Below are 23,218 nucleotides of genomic sequence, written 5' to 3'. Positions count from 1 at the left end.
TTTTACGTAAAGTGGGGCTCTTTGAAAACAATACATTGGCTAATAACTGCTCATAAGCCAATGAGTATGTAAATAATAGATTTTTTTCTGGCCGATTTGCCAGTAATAGCATAGAAACGAGGAAGAGATTACGTTGAAAAATAATGGGGTGCAGACCTTATGATCCGAGGTCCTGTAGAGAGGGTATGAATGGGTGGAGACAGAGTCAAACTTAGATCCGACATTTCTTGAGCAAGAAAGACACAGAATCTTACCCTTTGAGTCGATCACAGCTGCTAGCCACAATTAATACTCACCATTTCTTCATGATGGAAAAACAGAAGGCAGTCCTTGAGATGCTGGCACAGATCTTCCACATCAGGCACCTGCTTCTCCAGCAGGGCCTGGCAGAGTGCCTGGGGACCCTGGTTCTGGTGGTGAGTATACGGGGCCGGGCGGGGCTGTGTGGTTTTCAGAATAGATCAATATAGATCGAGCAGACACTTATCCAAAGCAACTTACAAATGAGGCTGGCGGGAAATAAAGAGTACAATCAAATAGGTGGTATCGGCTTTGTACTTAATAAATTAAAATATGAACGGTTACTGATTAATGAATACAGACATTGACAAGGCACCATAACGCGTTGCTTGACGGTACCTTACGAACCAGTGATTTCTAAATTGGGCAATGATACATAGTTCAATTACTCAACATTATTAACACCAGAATCCAAACCAAGGGAAGAGGTAATAGTCTGTAAGCAGGCATTCTGAGTTCCACCAGACAACAAATCCAAAGAGGACTCCAACTGGGTGGGTCTCTGTGATTTCAGCAGCAGGCGGCTGCTGTGCAAAACACAGAAAAACCGAGAGGGAAACTCCTCCTTGACATCAGGAAGACCCAAGTTCATCTTTCCATGTTTAAAGTCATGTTTCTAAGGCTAAAAGTCCCCCGTTCTCCAAAAAAATGAAATAACAATCACACCCAAAACACCCACAAAAATATCTGACCCTCGAGGTCAAAACAAAAGAGACACGCCCTGGCTGAGAAGGAGACCGGGTGCAGTGGGACTCCCCACCAGGGTGGTGGTCCAGGTTAGAATGGTTTCAGCAACCCTCCCTCCTCCTGCAGACGTTTGGCTTCGGCTTTGTGGGCCAGATGCTTCGCAGCGGAGGTTCCCACGGCGCCTTCCTCACGTCTACCTGGCCTTTGGGTGGGGCCTGCCCGTAATTCCGATGAATTCAATTGTTTGGTTGCTTGTGTCTGTACGATTTTGTAGGATTCATATATCAGCTCCACATTATTATGGCGTTGGTGAGTGCAGTATTTAGTTTACCCTGCAGGAGTAGATCACCACGCTGTTTACCAGTCAGAACGACAGCTGCCCATCATCAGCACTACAAACACTCTGCATGAAGTCAGAAGAATACAAAGAAGATCCTCGATCATAAAACAACGGGGCGCATGACGGCGTCGGAAGTGAAGACATAAAAAACAAACACTCAAGTAATTTCATTAAGTACGAGCGCTCCCCGTCGAAACAGATCCACCTCATTTCTTCAGTACACACACACACACACACACACACACACACACACACACACACACACACACACACACACACACACACACACACACACACACACACACACACACACACAGAAAAACATTGACTATTGTAAGTTACTTTTTATTTTTTTCTCTTCGCCTTTTCATCCCTCCAATTTAGTGTGTGTCACAGAGACCTCCCCCCCGTTTCTACGGGGTCTCACACGCAGCCCATAATTATATGGAAACGGGCTCGGCGCTGCATTCGATCTTTGAGAATCAAGGGCGAGAGTATTCTCTAAGAAGATAAGAAGGCCTCCATCTCCCTAGTTTCACTTTGAATCACTGATCATAGCTAAGAAAACATCTCCTTTAGGAGTCCTGTTTAGAAAGTCTCATGTTTCTGTCCTTCTCGCCGTCCGTAGGTGGTCACCTGAACCCAGCCGTGACCTTTGCCCTCTGCATCCTTGGGAGGGAGCCATGGAGGAAGTTCCCGGTCTACAGCCAGAGGCCCCACCCCTAGACTATTTCACTGAGGGGCAAATTCAAAAAAGCCTTGACAGAGGGATTTCTTCAAACAATTCTGCCGTATAAACTATTCAACAGCGAAAACAGATTTGACAATACACCGTGCCATTATGTTTTATTTGCTTTTGATTATCCCTACACCACCCGAATCAGCTTCTCAACATCGTTTGAAATGTGATCAAGCTCTTTCCTACCTTTCGTTGTGAAGCGGTGCTGTTCTTCGCCTGGCACTCAAGGTTGAACATATTTCCACTGTTAAGCGTTGTTAAAAAACTTCTGAACTTTGAGGATCATCACAAGAAGGAGAGCTCAGCAGAGGCCGGTGCCTAGCGCTGCTCTGTGTTATCGCCCCGATATCAAACCCATTTATTCCTCTTAATGTAATCTGATAATACCGGCACCAGCGTGGCACCAACAAACACACAAGATCAATACTTATTCAATATTTACACACAGGGCCTGCTGTCAGGCAGAGACGAGAGTCTTGGAGGCAGGTGCTTACATTTAATGAAGCAGCAGGTCTCATCAACACTGAACGCAGTAATGTGCGTGCCCCACCAGATGCGCTGTGGGACTATGAACAGGAGACGCTGTCTGTGGATGGGACAAATGCAACGATCTTCGCTATGCATCCCTCCCCACATCTCAGTCTGCTCAACGGATTCTTCGACCAGGTAACAAAGTGTCAGAAATCGTTTCGTCACATCCCTTACTCCACAACTAGGGTACAATTAAATCTTTGGCACACCGATTGCTCCCGATCGCATCTCAGACAACATACACATTTAAGAATAGCACAATGTGACCCCGCTGCTCGATAGCTACAGGGCCCAGATGGATCTCTAAACCACTCCATCAGTCCCCAGGCCCTCTCCCCCACTCCAGCCCCTATTAAATGCTCAGTGTTTTGTGAATCCTCCCAGTGGATCGCTATCCGGCTATTAAAGTCAACACTTTGGGTGAAATACGGAACAACAGTTGTACTCACGTACGCTGATGGACAGGCAATGAGCACCGCCTTCATCTAATCTGTTTTTTATTGAGTTAGTCCTCTGAAGTGCGCTGAATGCGATTTTTGTTTTGGGAAATATAGATAGGGGGCGCCGGGGCGGCACTGAGGGGTGGTTTAGCTGTCAAGTTGTTTCACAAGATTGTTTTTATAATGTAGGCCTACTCTCTTTGCCCTTTGGCGCTTGGAAATGGATTAATGCAGCTTTAACTTTTGGGGCCCTATTTTAACTGTCTGAAATGCAAGTGAGAAGCGCCAAACACAAGTAGCTTTGTGGGCGGTTAAATGGCGATGTTGCTATTATTCCGGCGGATAAATGACACTTGCGTCGGCCGAAAATCTAAAAAGGGGTGCCCTGAAGTAGCCTAATTATCCGTAGGTGTGGTTTGGGCGTAACGGGCAATAAACCAATGAGACCACATTCATTCATTCTTTTAACACTCACTTGCAGTAAACCAATGTTTTCTCACAATCAAATACTCATCAATCCTAAAAGTTATGGGCTTGTACACGATGTCTGTGTTAAGAAAATATGTGTTTCCTGTACGGTGTTTGCAGCTGGATTGATTTAAAAGTGAACTTATTACCGCTGTATCAGCTGTTCTTTCCCAAATAATTTACCAAGAATGTGTGGCTACAGTAGATGAGAGAAGCAAAGTGTATGCGCGAGGTGCACAAGCAATATTATGCATGCGCCGTTAAATTAGCATCTGAACAACACACCACTGACTTTGAACCAGGAATTTCCTGGTTTGTGGCGGAATTGTTTTCTGAAACTGCAAAATAGCACCAGGGATGGTTTCCGTCAGAATACGCCTCCTACTTTCGCTGAACCGCCCCTTGGGGCGCAAGATCATTCCCTAATTTAGCGATGCGTGCCTGGGGAGAGAAAAGAATGCTCTGCGCCAGTTGCAAACTAGCAACAACACATGCATCAGTGTAGAAAGTAAATTGCGCTGGATGCAAGATAGGGCCCAAGATGTGGAAAAAAAGGAAGGAAATTAAACCTGACATATTGAATGCCTTAATGCCGAGCAGAAATGTTGGGGTTGCAAGAAATATCTGTGACAAAACAAAAGCTCACTTCACACTGTGTCAAGACTTAAGCACAGTTGGCCTCTGTTGGAAATTTCTTAAATGAAAAGCGCTTTTAAATAAAAATAAATCATCATCAACTGACATCAAAACCCCACAATGCACTCTGTGTCCGCGGTGTGTCAGGAGATCGGAATGGCCACACTAATCGTGTGTATCCTGGCCATCGTTGAACCCCAAAACACCCCGGTTAACCCCGGTTCACGGTGGGCCTGGTGATCGACCTCTCCATGAACCCTGCCCGGGACCTGGGGCCGCGCCTCTTCACCACGCTGGCGGGCTGGGGAGGCGGGGGTAGTGAGTAGCTGGAACATTTTAGATAAAGGAGGGAGATTGTATCACCTGTATCTTAAATGGAGGAGTTTGGCTGGGAATGCTTTTGGGTTGTTACTGAGTAGAGCACATGATGAAAAAATGTAAGGGCTGCACTGCAACAAAGTTTATTATTCTCTATGATTCTGAAACGATTCACAACTTCCAAAAAATCAATGAATGTATTTTTTTAATATTTTGTCTTCTGTTTTGTGTGGCATTATTGCCATCAGTTGATATACTTTCTCCAAATATAAAAACATGAAACTCTTATGCACAACCTTTGTATTGCCAGTCAAAAGGTCATGGAACAATTCAATTAACCCTTGGTAGGGACTATATACCATCCCTAATGAAAGATTGTATATCTGGACACCTTACCGAGTGGCTTCCTTTTTACAATTTCTTTGCAGCTCAGTATCACTCAAACGTAGCGCAACCTGCCCTATGTCACTTTTGTACTGCATCTTTTAAAATTTCTCGAGAAACTACTACTGCTACTACTCAAGACAGAGAAGATCTCAGAAGACGTCACATGAAAATATGTATCTATAATTTCAGCTACAAACCAAGCCACTAGAGGGTGCTACTAGAAAAAGTACATATTGCGGGTCATCCAAATAAATTATTATTGTGAAATGAATCCTAAAGAAACTGTGGTCTCAAATAGTTCTTCTGATCTAAACACTGTGGCCATTTGCCTCCACAGCGCGAAAGGCTACTGGTTCTTGGTGTCCTTGTTCGCCCCGTTCCTTGGGGCGGTTATTTAGTTTTACTTTGATTTTGAAATGTTTTGCCAACAGAATGTCAACATTCATATCAGAAATCATTTTTTGTTGTTAGTTCCACTTACTTTACATTCAATTACACTTGAAGTAAGTGACAGCCTGTTTACAATTCCGAAATCTGTGGCGCTACTTATTTGAATTTAACTACACTTGTAGTTTATTGTATTAATTGACTACATGTTTACAATTCCCAAATCTGTGGTGTTCCGTAAGTATCATATTCAACCCACAGAGAGTGAGTCAATAAAACTCCCTCAAGATCACTTGGTCGGGTTTTTGCTGATTAAGTACGTTTGGTATGATTGATAATGTGTCATTCCATTTGTTAATCTCATTTAAATTAAATTGGAGTGGATTTAAAATATAATTTTAAAAGTGTGATTAATCTCGAGTTAACTCACCAATACTATTAAATCTATTAATCGCGATTAAAACTCTTAATCGTTGCCCAGCCCTATGAAAAATATAAAGTCCTAAATTCTTGAAAAACTCCTTGAATTCCATGGGATTCCTTATTAGCGGCTTCTGGAACCTTCCATTTCAGAGAGGTTTTGAAGAACAAGTAGACTGAAGGATTCAGCCTTCTTAAAATGTGCATATAAACTCTGTTGGGGCTGTGGGATGTTTTACTCCTAATCACTTACCATATCTCGGACAGCGGTGATTTGTGGGGCCGTGGCCGTAGTCCCCGTATTTTACATCTCTGCGCTTTAGTGTGATCCTCAGTGACCAGGGGCCTTAATCCTACACAACGTGTAGACGCAAACCATTATTTCATTTTCGTCTTTATTTCAAACAAAAAAATAAATAAATAAGAAAAGCAAGCATGACACATCATACAAATGCACAAAAAAACAATAATTATAAATTGTCATTAAATATATTGATACAATAAATGTAGTGTCTGTGTATGAAAAGCAGTGAGAGGAAGCCAAAGCTTATATATTCCCACCCCTTATTCAACTGCTCATAATTATCTGCTATGCATTTACCAGTTTAAACAACTATTTACATAATGCACATTCAAATTATTCATATTCATACAATACCCTTATTTACAACATTTACAAAGCCTTACAAAACAATTACAAATTTACAAAAATAAACAAACAAACGAAAACAAAGAAGAAAACAAAACCTCCAAATCACTTATCCCAATACAACCTGTGTAGCTAATATCACACTCAAAATCACCCACATTCATCACAATAACGTTCAAAAAAGTGTTTTTGTACCTCTTTTTATACTGAATTATGCTTGTGCTAAGCTTTACGACCTGTTCTAAACGATTCCACAAATTCACCCCACTTTTTTTTTTGGTCCCACATTTACGAAGAATTTGTTAAAACCATCAACCACATCATCCATATTATCTGTTGTCTTTTCTTTCTCCATAAAATAAAATCCTGTATTTTTTTATCCATTTCTAATAATACTATTTAGCATATTTCATAAACCTTTCATGTTGTTTTTGTTATTCTCTAGTATTTTGTTATAGTATTCTTGCTTACGTATCCTAATTATATTGGTTAATTTATTTTTAAATTTTTTATGTTTATTTTCTGCTTCTGCATTTGGATTTTTCATACATTTTCCATAAATTGTATTTTTCTTTTTGCAGGCATTTTTTAAACCCTTAGTGATCCACGGACAGAGGCCTGTTTCAGGTAGCTGGTTTAACATTCACTGAGTTTAATCCTGCGCTCTGAGTTGGTTGACTCAGAGTTCAGGGTTGAAAAGCAACTCTGGGTTTTCGGTTTCAGAACAGGTGATCAGCGTTGGGTTTATCAACTCTGAGTAAGTTCACTCTGGGTTGAGGGCGTGCCTGTTGACTATGAAGAGCCATCATCAATGGATCTCTGATAACATGATCAAACATGGACCAAAAGCGTAGATCCACTTACTTTTCCCCCACGGTATTGGACATTCTAATGAACGCGTATGCCGAGCAGTTACCCATTTTAACAAATGGGTAACTGCTCCCGCGGCAGCGAGAGCGTGAGAGAGAGCTCGGCAGGAAATAGCTGAACAAGTCAATGCGTGAGTAAAATAAATTAGTAAAATAAAATAAAAATAAGAGGAAAGTTTAATATCTTCCACTTGTTCAATATGTAATTTGTGTGTGGTGGTGTGTGTGTGTGTGTGTGTGTGTGTGTGTGTGTGTGTGTGTGTGTGTGTGTGTGTGTGTGTGTGTGTGTGTGTGTGTGTGTGTCAATTTACGCAGGAACAACCCGAGCTGTCTAATCATCTTCTTCCAGTTACTGATGGCGTCATCGCCCCACTTGAACCAGATGCCCTCACCAACCTCCATGCAATTGTAACAATTCTTCACCTTCCACAGATTATTAATAATGTCTTGGTAATTTCTGAACACAACCGTTAATGTCATTACAGGAAGATGATGGAGAAACATTGTCTGCGGCATTCGAAAGGGAAGAGGAAAGGCCTATTGAGGTTAACACCTTTTAAAAATAACCTCTAAAAGTTGATGATAGCGTTGTACAATTTAAAACTGACATCTTCTTTCTCTCAAACAGGATGAAATCGAATCCAATGAGAGGCCATCCACTTCTAAATCACAGCTTACCTCTGTAAGATTCTCCCTGGAATTATAATGAAACGCTCAACTTGGCACTGTGAAATCCAATCTCATCTTTTGCATTCCTATAGCTTCCAGTCAAAGACTTATATAAAATCTATCTAGAAAAGCAAATACACAAAGCAGACAAAAGATGCAGGATGCTTTGGAGATCCAAATTTTGGAACATAAGTTAAAGGTGGGTGAGGTGCAAACTGGGATACTGTTCTCTGCTCTAAAAACATACCCAATATGAATGACTTTTTTTGTGCTTTCAGGAAATAAAGAAATCCTCATAAAAAGTAGATTGTCTTTATTAGAACACGGGCTGTGGTGGGACAAGTTATTTTGTTGAACAGTTTACTCAAAGGGTTTTACTCCAGTGAACAATGCAGACGATTATGCTGAGCATGTGCATGTAGAGAAGAAGCATCTGGTTAAAAGCAGTACCAGGGTATTTTCTGCCCTGCATTCTTAATATGCGTTTCTTGACTTGCAGCAGTTATAGGTCCGTGGTTAGTCAGCTACTCTGATCATTGGAAAGCCACAACGTTAAAGTGACTGTAGTACAGAGCGGGTGGGATGCACGGGGCGGATCATTCTCCTGATGCGTTAATTGCGTTAAAAAAAAAACTTAAACTTAAAGCATGCCCCCGCTGCGTTTGAGAGTTAACATGGAGGCTGAGAAGGTGGTCTAAATAAATTATAGATTGCGCTGAAAAACGATATCGTTCGTGAAGAATATTATCAGGAAAATAAAGTATATCCAGCCGGCGTCTTAATAATCGTTCCTCACGGAGATTCCCTCTGAGGATCGCAGCCTCTACGTCCACAGGCTCTCGTAGAAAAGTATGCCATTTCCAACACTTCCTTCTGTCGGAGAGCTGCCCTCAGCCTTATAGACAACAAACTCAGAGTAGGTCTAACCACCTCCCGAGCAGGTTAGACCCACGGCGTATGTTGCCGCAGCTACTAAAGGTGCGGACACACCAAAAGCGTATCCCGCGTACCATATACGCGCGTAACGCAGCTAAAATGTTGCTTGACCATTTTGTGTCAAAAATGGTCCTACATACGCAGCTACGCGCCTGTGGTTGCGCTGGATTTAGGAGTCCGAGGAAGGAAACCCAAACGCCGGCGTGTCTGGGTGCATGATAGAGCTTGAATCGGGTTAGATTAAATAATCTCGGATATAAATAACAATAATCGGGTTAAATAACTTCACATGGTGTGTCTGGTTTGTTTCCAGCATTCGTAGTGTTGATCGGCAGAGAAATAGTCCGCCAAGACGTTGAGGTTGCTTAGCAACCAAAGACTCTGTCCATGCAAGTGAACGGAGCGTTCACTCTTCGTCATAACTATCAAACCAAACATCCTTCACATTCACAGAGTGAACATTATGAAAGTAAAATGCACATTTCTCGCTAAAAATGTTTCCATAAACGCATTTAATGGCGTAACTATGTTACTATTTCCACCCAGAATAAAGAAAGATGTCGGCCGTATGCTTCTGTGCAAGGGTCACTACTCTCTGCCAGTGACGTCGGGTCAAGCTCCACGCTGATTGGCTATTGCGGCTAAGTATCACGCGTATGAGCGTAAAAAGTTCAATTTTTTGAACTCCTCCCGTACGCGCGTATATATACGCGCCTCATACGCCCCTAACGCGAGTAAAATGTTGCTTGGTACGCATGATACGCGTGTACGCACCTCATACGCGCGTAAACCAATGCTTCCCTATGGAAAAATTGCCGATTTTATACGCGTGGTACGCGGGTAACGCGTTTGGTGTGGCCGTACCTTAACTCTCGGTTGCGCTGAACCTGCTACCTGAAACGGAAAACCCAGAGTTTCCATTAACTCAGAGCGAACAAACTCGGGGTTGCCTCAAAACCAGCTCCCTGAAACAGGGCTCAGGTTGTCTGTTTTTGTCCATCACTGTATTGTTTCACAGGACAGTGTTTGTCATAAAATGATTTAAAAACGTTAAGAAATCCATTGTATGCTTTGTCAGTATAGTATATCGTCTACCTCATATACTATCCTCCAATTCTGTTTCAGTAAGTCATTCTTTAATAGGCCTACATTTATATTTTCTTCGGTTCTCAGTCTTTTGTATTTAAAATGACTGGTGTTCTTAGGTTTCCTATCATTACAGTGACAAACACAACACAACAACACAACAAAAACATGCAAATGGTCACTGATGTCACTGTATAGCGGTCTGCTCACTATTGTTTTCCATAATATTTCTGAATTTATTGTCTATTAATGTTGCCAAATGAGAAGTAATTCTACTAGGTCTTGTTATTATAGGATATAAACCCATACTGTACATAGTATTGATGAATTATTCCGTCATTTTATGTTTCTTTTGGATTCAAAAGGTCAATATTATGTTCCCCACACATGAACATATTCATTTTCAATGATATTATAAACATGTTTTCCATCCAATCTTTAAATATTTCAATGTTCGATCCGGGAGCTCTGTATATACATCTGACAATAACATTCTTGGTCTTTTCCATACAAATTTCTACATTAACATATTCCAATAAATAATCAACCGCTAATAGTGTTACGATGCTGTCCTACCGTACTCGTCATTACCTGAGTAGGCAGCCCGTAACCTATGTCTGTCCCGATGTGGTTTGCTGAACTTGAGGCATGTAGGCCTAACTAATCTTTCCCTGGGTGCGTGCAATCTTACCAATCTAGGGTTTAGGTGCGAGGTACTCACCATAGGTCCACAGCCACCGTAGACAAACAGCTCCGTGTCACGCCGTACCAGCCCCTCGTCCCAAAGTGACCAGCCTGCGCTTTGTATTCTGTCTTTCAATTCTTCGGTGTATTTACAACAGGAACAAAGTTCTCTAATGTAAATCTTGCCAGTAACGTGTGTCCTTCGAGTTAACACCGCCCCCTCTGTGTGATGCGTATGAACGCAGCATATTTCAATAAGCCGTCATTACAATACTTTACTTTACTTCCTGTTCTACTCAACCACAGAACCCACCACCATATTATCCTGCACCCGCGGCCAAACATTACCCAGACCGGTGAACCCAACCTTAAAGGCACCCAGTGCAACTTTATGTAAACATTCAATGAAAAATAAACATTCAATTTCTAGTCTTTTTTACACGTAGTAAGTTTCAATAACTCCATACCATTACATATCGACATTCAAGGAGCAAAGATGAGACGTCGTTGTGTGGTGAGAACTGATAGAAAATCGTAAACAACAACAATCGCCGGTGGGGAGAAGCCATTTTTCCATTGACTGGAAGCCTGCTTTATTTATTGTAGGTTACAAAAAATAAAGAAAATGGCGGCATTGTTGTTGTTATCGATTTTCTATCAGTTCTCACCACACAACGACGTCTCATCTTTGCTGCTTGAATGTCGGTATGTAATGGTATGGAGTTATTGAAACTTACTACGTGTAAAAAAGACTAGAAATTGAATGTTTATTTTTAAGCCTCGAAAGTTGCACTGGGTGCCTTTAACATTTTTCAACCTCATTTGTTTGGCTTTTTGGGGGGCTCCACTCCAGATGACCTTTGCACAAAACTTCCAATTGTAATTTGCTTGTGGTTTCCTTTATGTCCACATTTCCCTTCTAATTTGACCTCTTAAGAGAAAAAGATAAAATGACGCATTTCCACCGGAGGGTGCGGGCCGGTTCAGTCTGCAAATGTGGCACGGGTGGCGTTTCGACCGCCAAAAGCGAGCGTGATCCAGATTGAGCCATATTGAGTCGGACTCGTCTCGCAGTACTCCTCCGATCTGGTACTAAGACGCCTGAAAGGGTACCGGCAAGTTCAAGCTACACGCGCCGTTGATTGGTCGACAAAAAAGTCACTTCCGTGCGACTGGGGGATATTAACAATCAAACACAGTACCCTCAAGGTATTTCTGGACAAAGGTGAAAGTTTATTGAAGAAAATGTTGCGCAATAGTTGGACATCCTATTTGGACGTCCTACATTGGTGCTCTTTTTCATTGTGTTGCATTCTTCTTTTCCTTGGATTTATTAGCAGGCTACACTGTGTGGGACTGCTATGAAGTCACAATGTTTACGTTGCTGCCACGGCTAACGCCGTCCGGCTTAAACCCCGCCCTACCATAAGGGTGCTGTCGGCGTTGGAAACATGAGCTGTAACTGAGCTGGGCTATACCACACCCTCAATATTGGGCTGAGGCGTGCTGGGTCCGAAGCGTACCCGCCGGTGGAAAAGCACCATAAAACTACCTCTTGAAAAGCGCTACTGAAACGTACCCAAGTGAGGTACTTAATTTAGGTTTCTGCATACATATCGAATTTGCTAAAAGCCTGGGGTGGGGGGGGGGGGGTCGTACTGTGACACTGCTCCATACCAACCAGCATTGGCTTTACCCAGGGGGGCTAGCTGGCTGGCGGGCGGTGAGGTCAGTCCGTGCTGAGGTCAGTCTGTGCTGAGGTCAGTCTGTGCTGAGGTCAGTCCGTGCTGAGTTCAGTCCGTGTCTAGGTTATTCCGTGCTGAGGTCAGTCCGTGCTGAGTTCAGTCCGTCCTGAGGTCAATCCATATTCAGACACTGTGGCTCCACATTCAGGGAAGGCCCCTTCTTTTAGTTCACATATCTAATCGATGGACAGACAGATAAATAATTGATTGTACTTTGAGAATGCGAGCAGAGTGCCGACGAGAGCCTAAGTAAGCCGGTCAGAAGCCCACCGCGGGGTTGAATACCCCTGGGCTGTCGCTCATGTCAAGATGTCATGTGGTCCCAGATCAGATGTCAAACTCGTCTCCCTCCAATCATCATCTTCCTTCAACGATTGACTGCATTTGCACATCACATTGTCGGCTAGAAAACCCCAGAAAAATGCTGAAATATTTATATGGTATTGAATGTTGATTATTCCAATATTTCCATCTGTTAGAATGTATTGACGTTCTTCATCTAAATGATTGCCAAGTCCTAACTCTGCCTATTAACTGCAGATTCAAGTGACATACAGAAGGTACAACTACACAAAACATTATAGATGAAGAAAAACACATGCAAGCTTTTCCCTGTACATTTCCCCAAACCGATCCCCTTTTTACAACTCTGATGCATTTTTCTTAATCATATATTACATTTTTCATTTGGATATGCCAGACATTTCTGAATAACCTGAAGGCCCTGACAGTCGGCAACTTGAAAACAAAATCAATATCCTTACTTCACTGGAGAAATAACTCAACAGTTTTGTGTAGTCTGTGCGGTTGGCAACTCTGTCTGAACGCTATAAAACTGACTCAGTGCAGGCTGAAGGTTTTATGCACACATTAGGATGAAATGGACATCCACTAACAACATGTAAGTAAAACCACCTGTGAGGAACCCAAACGCAATGGCTATCCTAAGGCACTTATAAATCATAATAATCTTTTGTTGGCAATGCTGCACCATATTTAGAGGATTTGAGAGTTGTAGTACTGCAAATCCTAAATCACATTAGATATACAGTAACCTATGCTAATGGCAATTTTAATCTATCAATAATAGGGTCATTCAAAAGCTAGCTACACTTACATGTTCGCAAAAGAATCATGTCTGACATGGATTTGTCAAAAGCCACCTATGCACACTTTAATTTGCATTCATCCAGTAAAAAGTATGATTTCGATATAGCAAAGACAAGCAGTGCACTCACCTTGAGTACAGGGAAGTCACAGGGAAAGTTCAAGTTGGCAGTATGTGTCTCTAGGGAGGGTCACAGCTGAAACATTTCAGCTGTGAACATAATGTAAATTGATTTAATAGTACTCCTGTGATTTCAAATGGTGCAAGGAGGTCAGGAGAAGTGAAACTGAAGAATACCTGGCAAGCAGGGGAAATACGTAATGCATGACGAGGGTCCTGCGACCAGGGGTCGCTGCAGTCCATTATGGTTCACGGTGTAGGAAGGGGCTTTGTTTAAATATGTGCTCATTACTTGGTGTTGACGGATGGGTTTTATACACCTGGATTTATTGATATTGGAGGAATTTGTCAAGAGACGGTGTATGGAATTCAAAGCCGTCTTTGTTGACGAAAGTGTTTGGCTCTCAAATTCTAAATTGTTTAAAATTGAAGGGCACCTAGTTCAAAATATTCCCAGCCGACCAGTGGATGCAGTCGACCAATCAACTCATTCCAGCAGCTGGCCACGCCAACATTGTGGAATAAATGGAAAGGATACCTTTTCGTAATAGTATGAGATGGTTCTTCAGAATTTTGAATTGGTTCGCTCAAGAAATCACAAATGCACTATTAGCAGTGGTCAAAACACAGACAACTCCATTCATGGGTCGGCTTAGTTCAGGAGGTAGAGCAGTTGTCTTGTAACCGCAAGGTTGCTAGTTCGATCCATAGCTCCTTGCACTCAGCAAGGAGGTTGACTCTGCTGTCGGTGTGTCTGTGTGTATTAAATCAATTAATTGTAATTCTAATCTATGCATAGATGAAATCAATGCCATTAGAGATGGGAACTGAACAATTATAAATATCAGGCAGGTCCATCAATCGAATAGTCATTTTGACATTTGGATGTCGTTGTTGGCGTGACCTTTGCTAAATAGTATAACCAAACAGGCCAAGAGTCACTCACAAATATTTCTCGTAAAATGCCGCTATTTACCTATCAAATAGCTTCCATGATGGGCACAAAGTGAATCATTTATGTTTGTGAATAGTTTGGATTTTATTTACTCAGATACGCCAATCATTCTTCATCCTTCGGGACATCCCGTCCTCTGATTTAAAAATGGGCTGGGACCGTACCAAATGCCACCATCAGAAGCCCACATCTGTTACCTATGAGTGGAGCTACGGGCTAGTAACTTAATTCAGTGTGTTACTCATGGAAACCGTGTGTTACCCAAAAACCTGGCAATTTACAAGGACACAAAGTAAGACCAAACACACACACACACACACACACACACACACACACACACACACACACACACACACACACACACACACACACACACACACACACACACACACACACACACACACACACACACACACACACACATTTTTGACCTTAAGAAATCAAAAGGGCATGACATTTTTTCCAGACAGGGGAGCATTAGATATACCGTTGCAATAATTTTCCTCTATAGATCGTCATCAATTGTAAGTTAATGGATTGAACACTTAATATGCAACTTTTTGTCATTAATTAAGTTGTATATGAATGGTTTATCAAGGCTAATATGAATGAATTGGTTGAACATTTTCTGATTCAGATTGGGTGCAATTATTCTGTTATCAAATTTTATTTAATTTTTTATAAAAATACATATCAAAAAAATATAAATAAATGAGGATTGCCATCTATCATCCATTAATCGATGGTGAAAAAGTATCTTAATTTTCTAAAGTGGACCCAGAGACAACATAGGAGGCAATACACATCTTCTGGGCCAGCAGTTGTCAGTCCTTGCTCTTGGAGTTGGCCGAGTCAAAGGTGGCACAGATGCGCTGTTGGATGGACGGGGGGATCTTGAAGGCTGAAGGCTGGAAGAGAGGAATCGGCCCCTCTTCAGATCCCCTTCAAAATCCAATCCCCAGATTTTAATCCTAAAATACATGTTCATCATAGTTATTTAGGATTAAAATCTGGGGATTGGTCTTAATACATTCTGGAGGGTTCTGCAGGGGTACTGGGCCCTGCCCCGGGGTGGGAGAACGTGTGTGGGTGGAGCGGGGGGGGGGGGGGGGGGGGGGAGGTAATCGGAGGAGATATATCTCCAAGGAGAAACCACATCTTGGAAGTGGATCTGAGCGAGGCTCCTCTAAAGTAGAATCCCGATGAGGGCATACACAAGGTGTTCCTCTGCGAAGTAAAGGCACGGTACCACTAATGGAAAAGCACTGACCAAAAAGATCTCAAAGCAAAGCGACGGCTAACGGTATAATCTGCAGTAGTATAGAACTTTACGCAACAACATGATATCTATGTAAGACTAGTATTCTGAGAGTTAGTTAGTTGATGGGATGGGTGTGTTTGTGTGTGTGTGTGTGTGTGTGTGTGTGTTTGTGTGTTTCCGTGTATGTGAGAGTTGTCGTTGTGTGTGTGTGTGTGTGTGTTTTTGTTCCTGGGAGAGAGATAAACTGTTGTTTTGTTCCTGTGTGTGTGTTGCTTTCTGTTTGAGAGTTGTGTACGCATGTGTTCCTGTGTGTGAGAGACACTGTGTTTATTTTTAACGCAAGATGATATTATAATGCTTCCCAAAATCCCTGCTCACACAAATCCCTCTTCCGTTTCACTGAGTGATCCATTTAGTGTTTGACGGTCGGATGAACGGTTCGATTAACTCACTATCAGAGCGGAGTCGATTAGTGAGTCTTGCCGAGTTTCACTCTGTCTTTGTAACATTAGAAACACGGAATAACACAATAAAAAATGAATGAAAACAATGCGACCATAGGCATAAAACACTACAATTTTGGCAGCCCCCCCCCCACCAAGAAATAAATAGTGTGGTCGGTCCGGGGCTCAGGGGCTCAGAGAGAGGCGGTCCGAGCTGCACATGTTTCTTAGTATTCTTGAACCGTATTCCCAGCCCCCCCGAGAGAAGTCCTCTCTTCCCTCTCATCCCTGCCCCAGCGTACACCGTGTCGGAGCGTAGCGTTCCGCTGGGACAAAAGCAGAGGTTATTATCTTTTTGTTTCGACATCAAAACAAAGTGCAGAACCTCAGCGTTCCTTTTCTTCCTCCGAGCTGTTCCGTGTGGCTGCGCCACGCGGCTCAGAGTGACCGACACCGCAGGCGGAACAAAGCCTCTAGTATCTCCCTCTCTGTCCGTCCCTCGTCTTCCTCACGGCGGCATCCCTTCTCCAACATCCTTGTGCTCCTGCGCCTCCTCTTCCTCCTCCTGTAGCGCCGCCACGGGATCCTCACCAGAGATAATGAACCTTAAACGTCCCCCACCGAGGTCTGGGTCCTCCCGACGTGAACCATACAAAGAGGATGACCGCTGACGGGCTCCTCTGGCAGGCAAAGTAGCTCAGGTTCCTGGGGAGGTGGAGGGGGGAGGAGGGAGAGAGGGAGGGGGAGAGACGAGAGGGTGGGTGGGTGGGTGGGTGGAGGAGAGTGAGTGAGTGAGTGAGTGAGTGACCGAGTGAGTGAGGGAGAGAGGGAGGGGGAGAGACGAGAGGGTGGGTGGGTGGAGGAGAGTGAGTGAGTGAGTGAGTGAGTGAGTGAGTGAGTGAGTGAGTGAGTGAGTGAGTGAGTGAGTGAGTGAGTGAGTGAGTGAGTGAGTGAGTGAGTGAGTGAGTGAGTGAGTGAGAGAGAGAGAGAGAGAGAGAGAGAGATAACTGCCGTTCAAATCCACTTTTTTGCTGTCAGAGCAAAAATAAACAACGTCACATTATACTGCTTTATATTGTATGTTGAAACTTTTCCAACAGTATTCCAAATGAAAGTAACATCAAGGTGGCTGACGTACTTTAGCTAGATAAGAGGTTTGTTTCCTTTCCAGGATTTTATGTATTTTATTCCATAATTGAAAGTGGCTGAGATTGCGTTTATTATCAAATAAAATTTTACGTTGAAATTACTATATGAGTCCTTTGCAAGGATCCGCATAAACACTTGAATTTCCTACAGGGAAAAATGCATTATCGAATCAAATCCCCTTTATTTCAGATCGAATTATCACCTGCTTCCAGCAGAGGGCACTTTTAGCCCAATGTCTGACTGCCGACGCCCCACCCTCTGAACATTAAAGTGAGGACGCTTTAATGAAGCTAGAGCACCCTTGAAGAAATAATTGCAAAGAAAATCTGCTTAACAAGGTACATACTACTTTATTACCCCTGCTGGTGGGCTTTTACTGGGTTCCACATGCAGTTAAACTCTTGCTACTCTTGCCACGCTAGGTGTTGCCATGTAAGAATCCGAATTACATCTCTTTCGTAAATACAGCGTCAGTACAGGGCAACACTTTCGATGCTCACATTTCCCAGAGCCTTCCAATTAAGTGATGAGCAATAAAATAGAATAGGAAAAATAATAAAAAATGTGATTAAGGGCAAACGGCGCTCGTGATTCCGGGGGCAGCGTGACTTGCTAACGAGGCCGCTGTTCCGTTCGGAATCGTTAACATCATGTTTCTCAAACGATAACACCCCGTCACAACCACATTGTTCGAGTTGTAACCAGGTGGAGGAGACATTGCGAGCGAGTCATGAGCAGCATTGTTAGCTAGCCCCAGCGCGACGGTGTGCTAGTGTTTTGCTGATTTAATGAGAACGGACGAAAAATAAACTTGAAGAGCTGGATGCGATGCAGACCTCCGGGTCACATGGTTCACATGTCTGTCCGACAACAACACCTTACACTTAGGTACATGGAGTAAGCCATGTACCTAAGCCAGTATGTAAGTCTGTATTTCAATTGGGGGACCATTTGCAAAATAGGGACTTTTTGCGATAGTGATACAGTGGTATAGGGATTTAGGATTTGGGATTATGAGTCTTTCTCACATAAACAAATATACTTACACGCAACAAAAGTTCTCAATCTAATTCTGGTCCGAAGAAAAGAATTTGCTTTGTTGGCATGACAACGGTCCTTATATCGCCCAAGCATTGAGTAAACAGATTAGCATCGAACGTGGCTGTTGAACATGACTTCTGCTCCATCCTGTGCAGTAATCAGCAGGAATGGTAAATAAGATACAGCTGTTGCCTTGAAGTAAGCATCAACCCTGCGTTGCGTACGTGGTGTTAACCTTTCTACGTGGTATCTACCTGTCTATGAGGTGTATGTCTACGTGATGCTTACCTGTCTAAGTGGTGTTTACCTGTCTATGCGATGTTTACCTGTCTACGTGGTGTTTACCTGTCTTCATGGTGTTTACCTGTCTATGTGGTGTTTACCTGTATACGTGGAGCTTCTGGGCCAGCAGTTTCCAGTCCTTGCCCTTGGAGTTGGCCGAGTCGAAGGTGGCACAGATGCGCTGATGGATGGACGGGGGGATCTTGAAGGCGATGGACCCCGACTCGGAGGTGAGGGGACAGTGGGACGGGGAGAAGAGAGGAATCAGCCCCTTTTCACTCTGCTAGTCAAAGAAGAGGAGAAAGAAAAAGTAGGAGGAAGATGAAGGAGAAAGATTTTCAGAGTAATGGAACAACAATCAGACCAAACCACATCTAGTTTGAAAACTGTGTCTTTAACAACGAGGTCTTGTCTTTCTTGCTCCATGGCTTTTCAAAGAGAAACACATGCTGCTGCTTTCTCCCCCCTTCTCCCTCCTTCTCCCACCCTCTCCCTCTTTCTCCGTCTCATGCCCCCCTTCTCCCCCCCTTCTCATAATCCACTTTCTGGGCTCACCTCCGCCGCCGGCGTGTACACCTAGAGGATCTGCTCGCGACCTTTGACCTGCAGTACGCTGATCTTGCAGGAGAGCTGCGGGGGCGTGGGCGGGGGGCCGAGGCGCTCCAAGGAGAAGGCCCACTGCAGCGGGTGGTGGTCCCGGCCCCACACCTGGGCGAACGAGAACTCCTGCTAGAGGAAAGAGAGAGAGAGAGAGAGAGATAAAGAGAGAGAGAGAGATAGAGATAGAGATAGAGATAGAGAGAGAGAGAGAGAGAGAGAGAGAGAGAGAGAGAGGGACAGAGAGAGGGACAGAGAGAGGGACAGAGAGAGAGAGAGAGAGAGAGAGAGAGAGAGAGAGAGAGAGAGAGAGAGAGAGAGACAGAGAGAGACAGGGTCAGACTTAATAAGAACAGAGCGGCTGATTGTTTCTTTGTGTTTGTTTAAATCAAACGTTGAAAAAAAAAAAAAACTTTATTTTTTATTATCCCTTCATTCATTAACGCCCGTTTCAGTCATTTCCACGATTAAACAGGTTTTCATTGGACGTTTGGGATCAAAGGTTTAGTGCTCACGGAGAACGCGGCAACACAAGGTCAGGCCGGACCAATTCGGAGCGGTCCAATCTGTTTCAAAGGGGGACGAGTTCTAGCTCTTGTTTTTAAAACGATGGTGATCTCTGGCCCTCGGCCGAGACGAGGGTGTCACCAGAGACGGGCTGACAGCATCGTTAGCGCTGCTGGAGCCTCAGAAGCAGAGCGCCTTTGAACCGCTGCCTCCAGTCATGGCTGCCGTACGGCCCATGAGGAGCCAGCGCTCCCCAGGAAGGGAGCCCCGTCCGGGGGGTTGGGGAGCGTTGGAAGAGGATTAATCCACAAATAAGATGTCACTGGCGGGATCAACATCACAGATCAGGGGGAGGAACACACACACACACACACACACACACACACACACACACACACACACACACACACACACACACACACACACACACACACACACACACACACACACACACACACACACACACACTCCTCGAAAAATCACTAGGATGAGTGGGGGGTGTTCGTGTCTCGGTCAATGTGTGAGAATGGGAATGTATGGGCGAAACATAAGTCTGAATATAATTATCATCTATCAACATATCATGCTGTGCCGGTACCATAAGAGTGATAACAAATAATTAAAAAAGCACCAAAAAAAAAAAAGTATGGGCGAAACATAAGTCTGAATATAATTATCATCTATCAACATATCATGCTGTGCCGTTACCATAAGAGTGATAACAAATAATTAAAAAAGCACCAAAAAAAAATAATTGCACAGCAGATTGAAAATAACGAGTCACAACTGTTCAGAGAGAGAGAGAGAGAGAGAGAGAGAGAGAGAGAGAGAGAGAGAGAGAGAGAGAGAGAGACAAAACCGACCTAAACCAGCAAGATAAATCGGAAGGGGGGAAATAGTCCATCTGCTCAACACTGATTAATATCAATAATGCATGTGTGTAATAAACTCCACCAACCACAGGCGTGATTCTACATTGTGGCGACAGGGGCGAGCTCAGACTGGAAAGTGCTCACGACTATCAAAGTCTCTCTCTCTCCCTCTCTCTCTCTCTCTCTCTCTCTCTCTCTCCCTCTCCCTCTACCTCTCTCTCCCTCTCTCTCTCTCTCTCTCTCTCTCTCTCTCTCTCTCTCTCTCTCTCAGAATAGCAGGGATGAAATGCAAAGTGTACGAGCAGGTACATTAGGGGTTGATTCGTGGGCCAGGGTCTCACAAGGGAAATCAATTATCGCAGAACGGGGACAAACGAAACGCTAGCTGAGCCTAACCCGACTTAAAAGCAACAGAAAGGTACAACTAACCGTTCTTCACTGAGAGACGGAATAACTCAGTGGAAGAAATACAAATACAAGTTGTTGCTCGATTCACGTTCAATCTTATCTTCTAAGTGAAACCTGCCGTTTGTGAGGAGCTTTAGGGCTGCGCCATATTCAGCATTCACACCAACTGATGGGAGGAGTGGTTGTGTTTTTTTATGTTTATCAGCCCATGGATGAGTAAGTTTGTATGTCTGTGACTGTATGTCCATGTTTTAATAACCTTTTATTCCGCCGTTAGACGGATGAACAGATAAACACAGTTTGAAACATGTGGACATTGAATTCACATTTTTTGAATACATAATGTTTGTTCACGATGGTAAAGAAGAGAAGATGACATGCTATAATTACAATAAATAATACTATTACCACTACTTTTACCTACTGCCAGAAATACTACTCCTACTATTATTAGTGCTACTACTACTACCACTACTACTACTAGTGCTTTTACTACTACTACTACTATTATTTTTGCTATTACTACTACTACTACCACTATTACTACTACTCAAACTACTGCTACTAGGCCTAAATCTTCTTTTGTTTAACAGTCTGATAATGGCCGGTGTGAATGACTGCAGTATGCTGGCTTCAGCTGCCCAATGCAGGTGTAGATTTTTCTAACCTATTTCCTACGGCTATGGTCAGACTCTAACAAAGGCCTTCCTGAGGACTATTACAGAAGCACATTTCAGTTTTAGTAGTAGGCTACTAATCTAGACATCCTTTCACAGGTCGTTTTGAGTGAATACTAAAGCGATCATGACCTTTATTCGTGTGATTCAGACCATGGAGGAAATCCTTTGTTCCTCTGATTCTCTTTTGAAATATTCAGTTGTTCTTAGCATGTAAGACCTGACAAATGATCTCAGGTCTTACACTTGACCTCTTGACCTCCCCAAGAAGAATGCTTCTTGTAGATCATCACTGGCTTTTTCTTTCCTTCGACCTTATAAACGTACAAGCACACCTCATACCTAAACTTAACCACTAATCCCCTGAAACCTTGACTAAACAACCTATAATATACAACTTTTCCCAAAAATGACAACACTACTTTTTCCGACTGACAATATAATGTATATATCAACAAAAAAAAAGCCATTGAATCAAATTGGAACGCATCAATATCATAATACCATCGCTCGCTGCAAAGATATAATTACCCGCTGTCTGAATGCACTTCATTGCGATATCCATATGGTAATGTCGTTTAAGACAATCTCCTTTCGTCAATACGGAGGTTCGGGTTTCAACAACAGGAGACATCATCTCGTTTACAGGCCTGCACAATGAAACATGAGCGCGCGTCTGTGCGCTGAAGAGGGGAGGATGCGAGTGCGTTGATCGTTTCATCCAGAAAGAGGGACAGATTGGCACAGAATTTTTTTATTTAAAACGCGTTTTATTTTTTGTTTTAGGGATTTTAAATGCATCTGTCTTTCATCATTATAAGCAGAAGACTATAACTGTTTATTTTTTTTATTTTTTTGATACATTAAAGGGTGATTTAAAACACAGATTTAACACATTGAGGCAAATGTGAGGGAAAGTGTTTAACATATTTTGTGCAACTTTCCAAAATAATTCACCGGACTAGACAGGCGCATTTTAAACAGAGGAGGGGGAGAAACAACCAGATAAAGTTCATGTGTTGTAAACTTCCAAGATTGAAGCGTTTGGTTGGGTGACCCAACGCGCAACTCATATCTAATCACTGAGCAGAACAAAGGCAATTCAATTACATAAGTATCTCCCCCCCCTTCCCCCCTCCGCTAGCAATGCCCCCCACACACACAAACACACTAGCTTCAGTCTCTCCTGAGTCTCCTGTCTGCATTGAATTGAATGCCTTTAATTATCTACCACTTGTGATGAAATGCAAGCCACGAGGATCGTATGCTACGGTGAACTCAGGTACGTGACTATATCTATATCACAGTGTATTTAAATCCTGCTCTTCTGTAAATGCATAGCAGATATGTGTCATGGTCCGCCCCTGGTTTTCTCATTCACCTGCCTGCCACCCTGATCTCCCCGAACTAACCCAACCACCTTCACCTGTGCTCCCCCTATAACAATCCTCTCCTTTCACTCAGTCCTTGCCAGATTGTCTCTTGTTTCATTCAGAGCTTTACCACA

The 23,218-nt window shown here is 43.1% G+C and overlaps 1 protein-coding gene, 1 long non-coding RNA gene and 1 pseudogene across 2 annotated transcripts; 2 read left to right on the top strand and 1 right to left on the bottom strand.

The window, feature by feature from the left end:
- Positions 1-308: 308 nt before the first annotated feature.
- On the top strand, positions 309-5,244 carry LOC132454874 (aquaporin-3-like). Its single transcript, XM_060048420.1, is given in 6 exon segments — positions 309-416; positions 1,114-1,195; positions 2,620-2,732; positions 4,289-4,352; positions 4,355-4,463; positions 5,184-5,244. Coding segments are annotated over 6 exon segments (537 nt in total).
- Positions 5,245-7,518: 2,274 nt separating this feature from the next.
- Positions 7,519-7,887, top strand: LOC132455515 (uncharacterized). Its single transcript, XR_009525255.1, has 3 exons — positions 7,519-7,579; positions 7,657-7,716; positions 7,800-7,887. It is a non-coding gene; the product is annotated as an uncharacterized LOC132455515 (long non-coding RNA).
- Positions 7,888-16,686: 8,799 nt separating this feature from the next.
- The window catches only part of LOC132454872 (netrin receptor UNC5D-like), a 74,001-nt pseudogene continuing 67,469 nt past the window's right edge, over positions 16,687-23,218 (bottom strand).

Source organism: Gadus macrocephalus, chromosome 4, assembly GCF_031168955.1.
Source record: "Gadus macrocephalus chromosome 4, ASM3116895v1".
Classification (NCBI taxonomy): domain Eukaryota; kingdom Metazoa; phylum Chordata; class Actinopteri; order Gadiformes; family Gadidae; genus Gadus; species Gadus macrocephalus.
The sequence above is the reverse complement of the archived record's forward strand: the minus strand, read 5'-3'. Positions and strand labels throughout refer to the sequence as shown.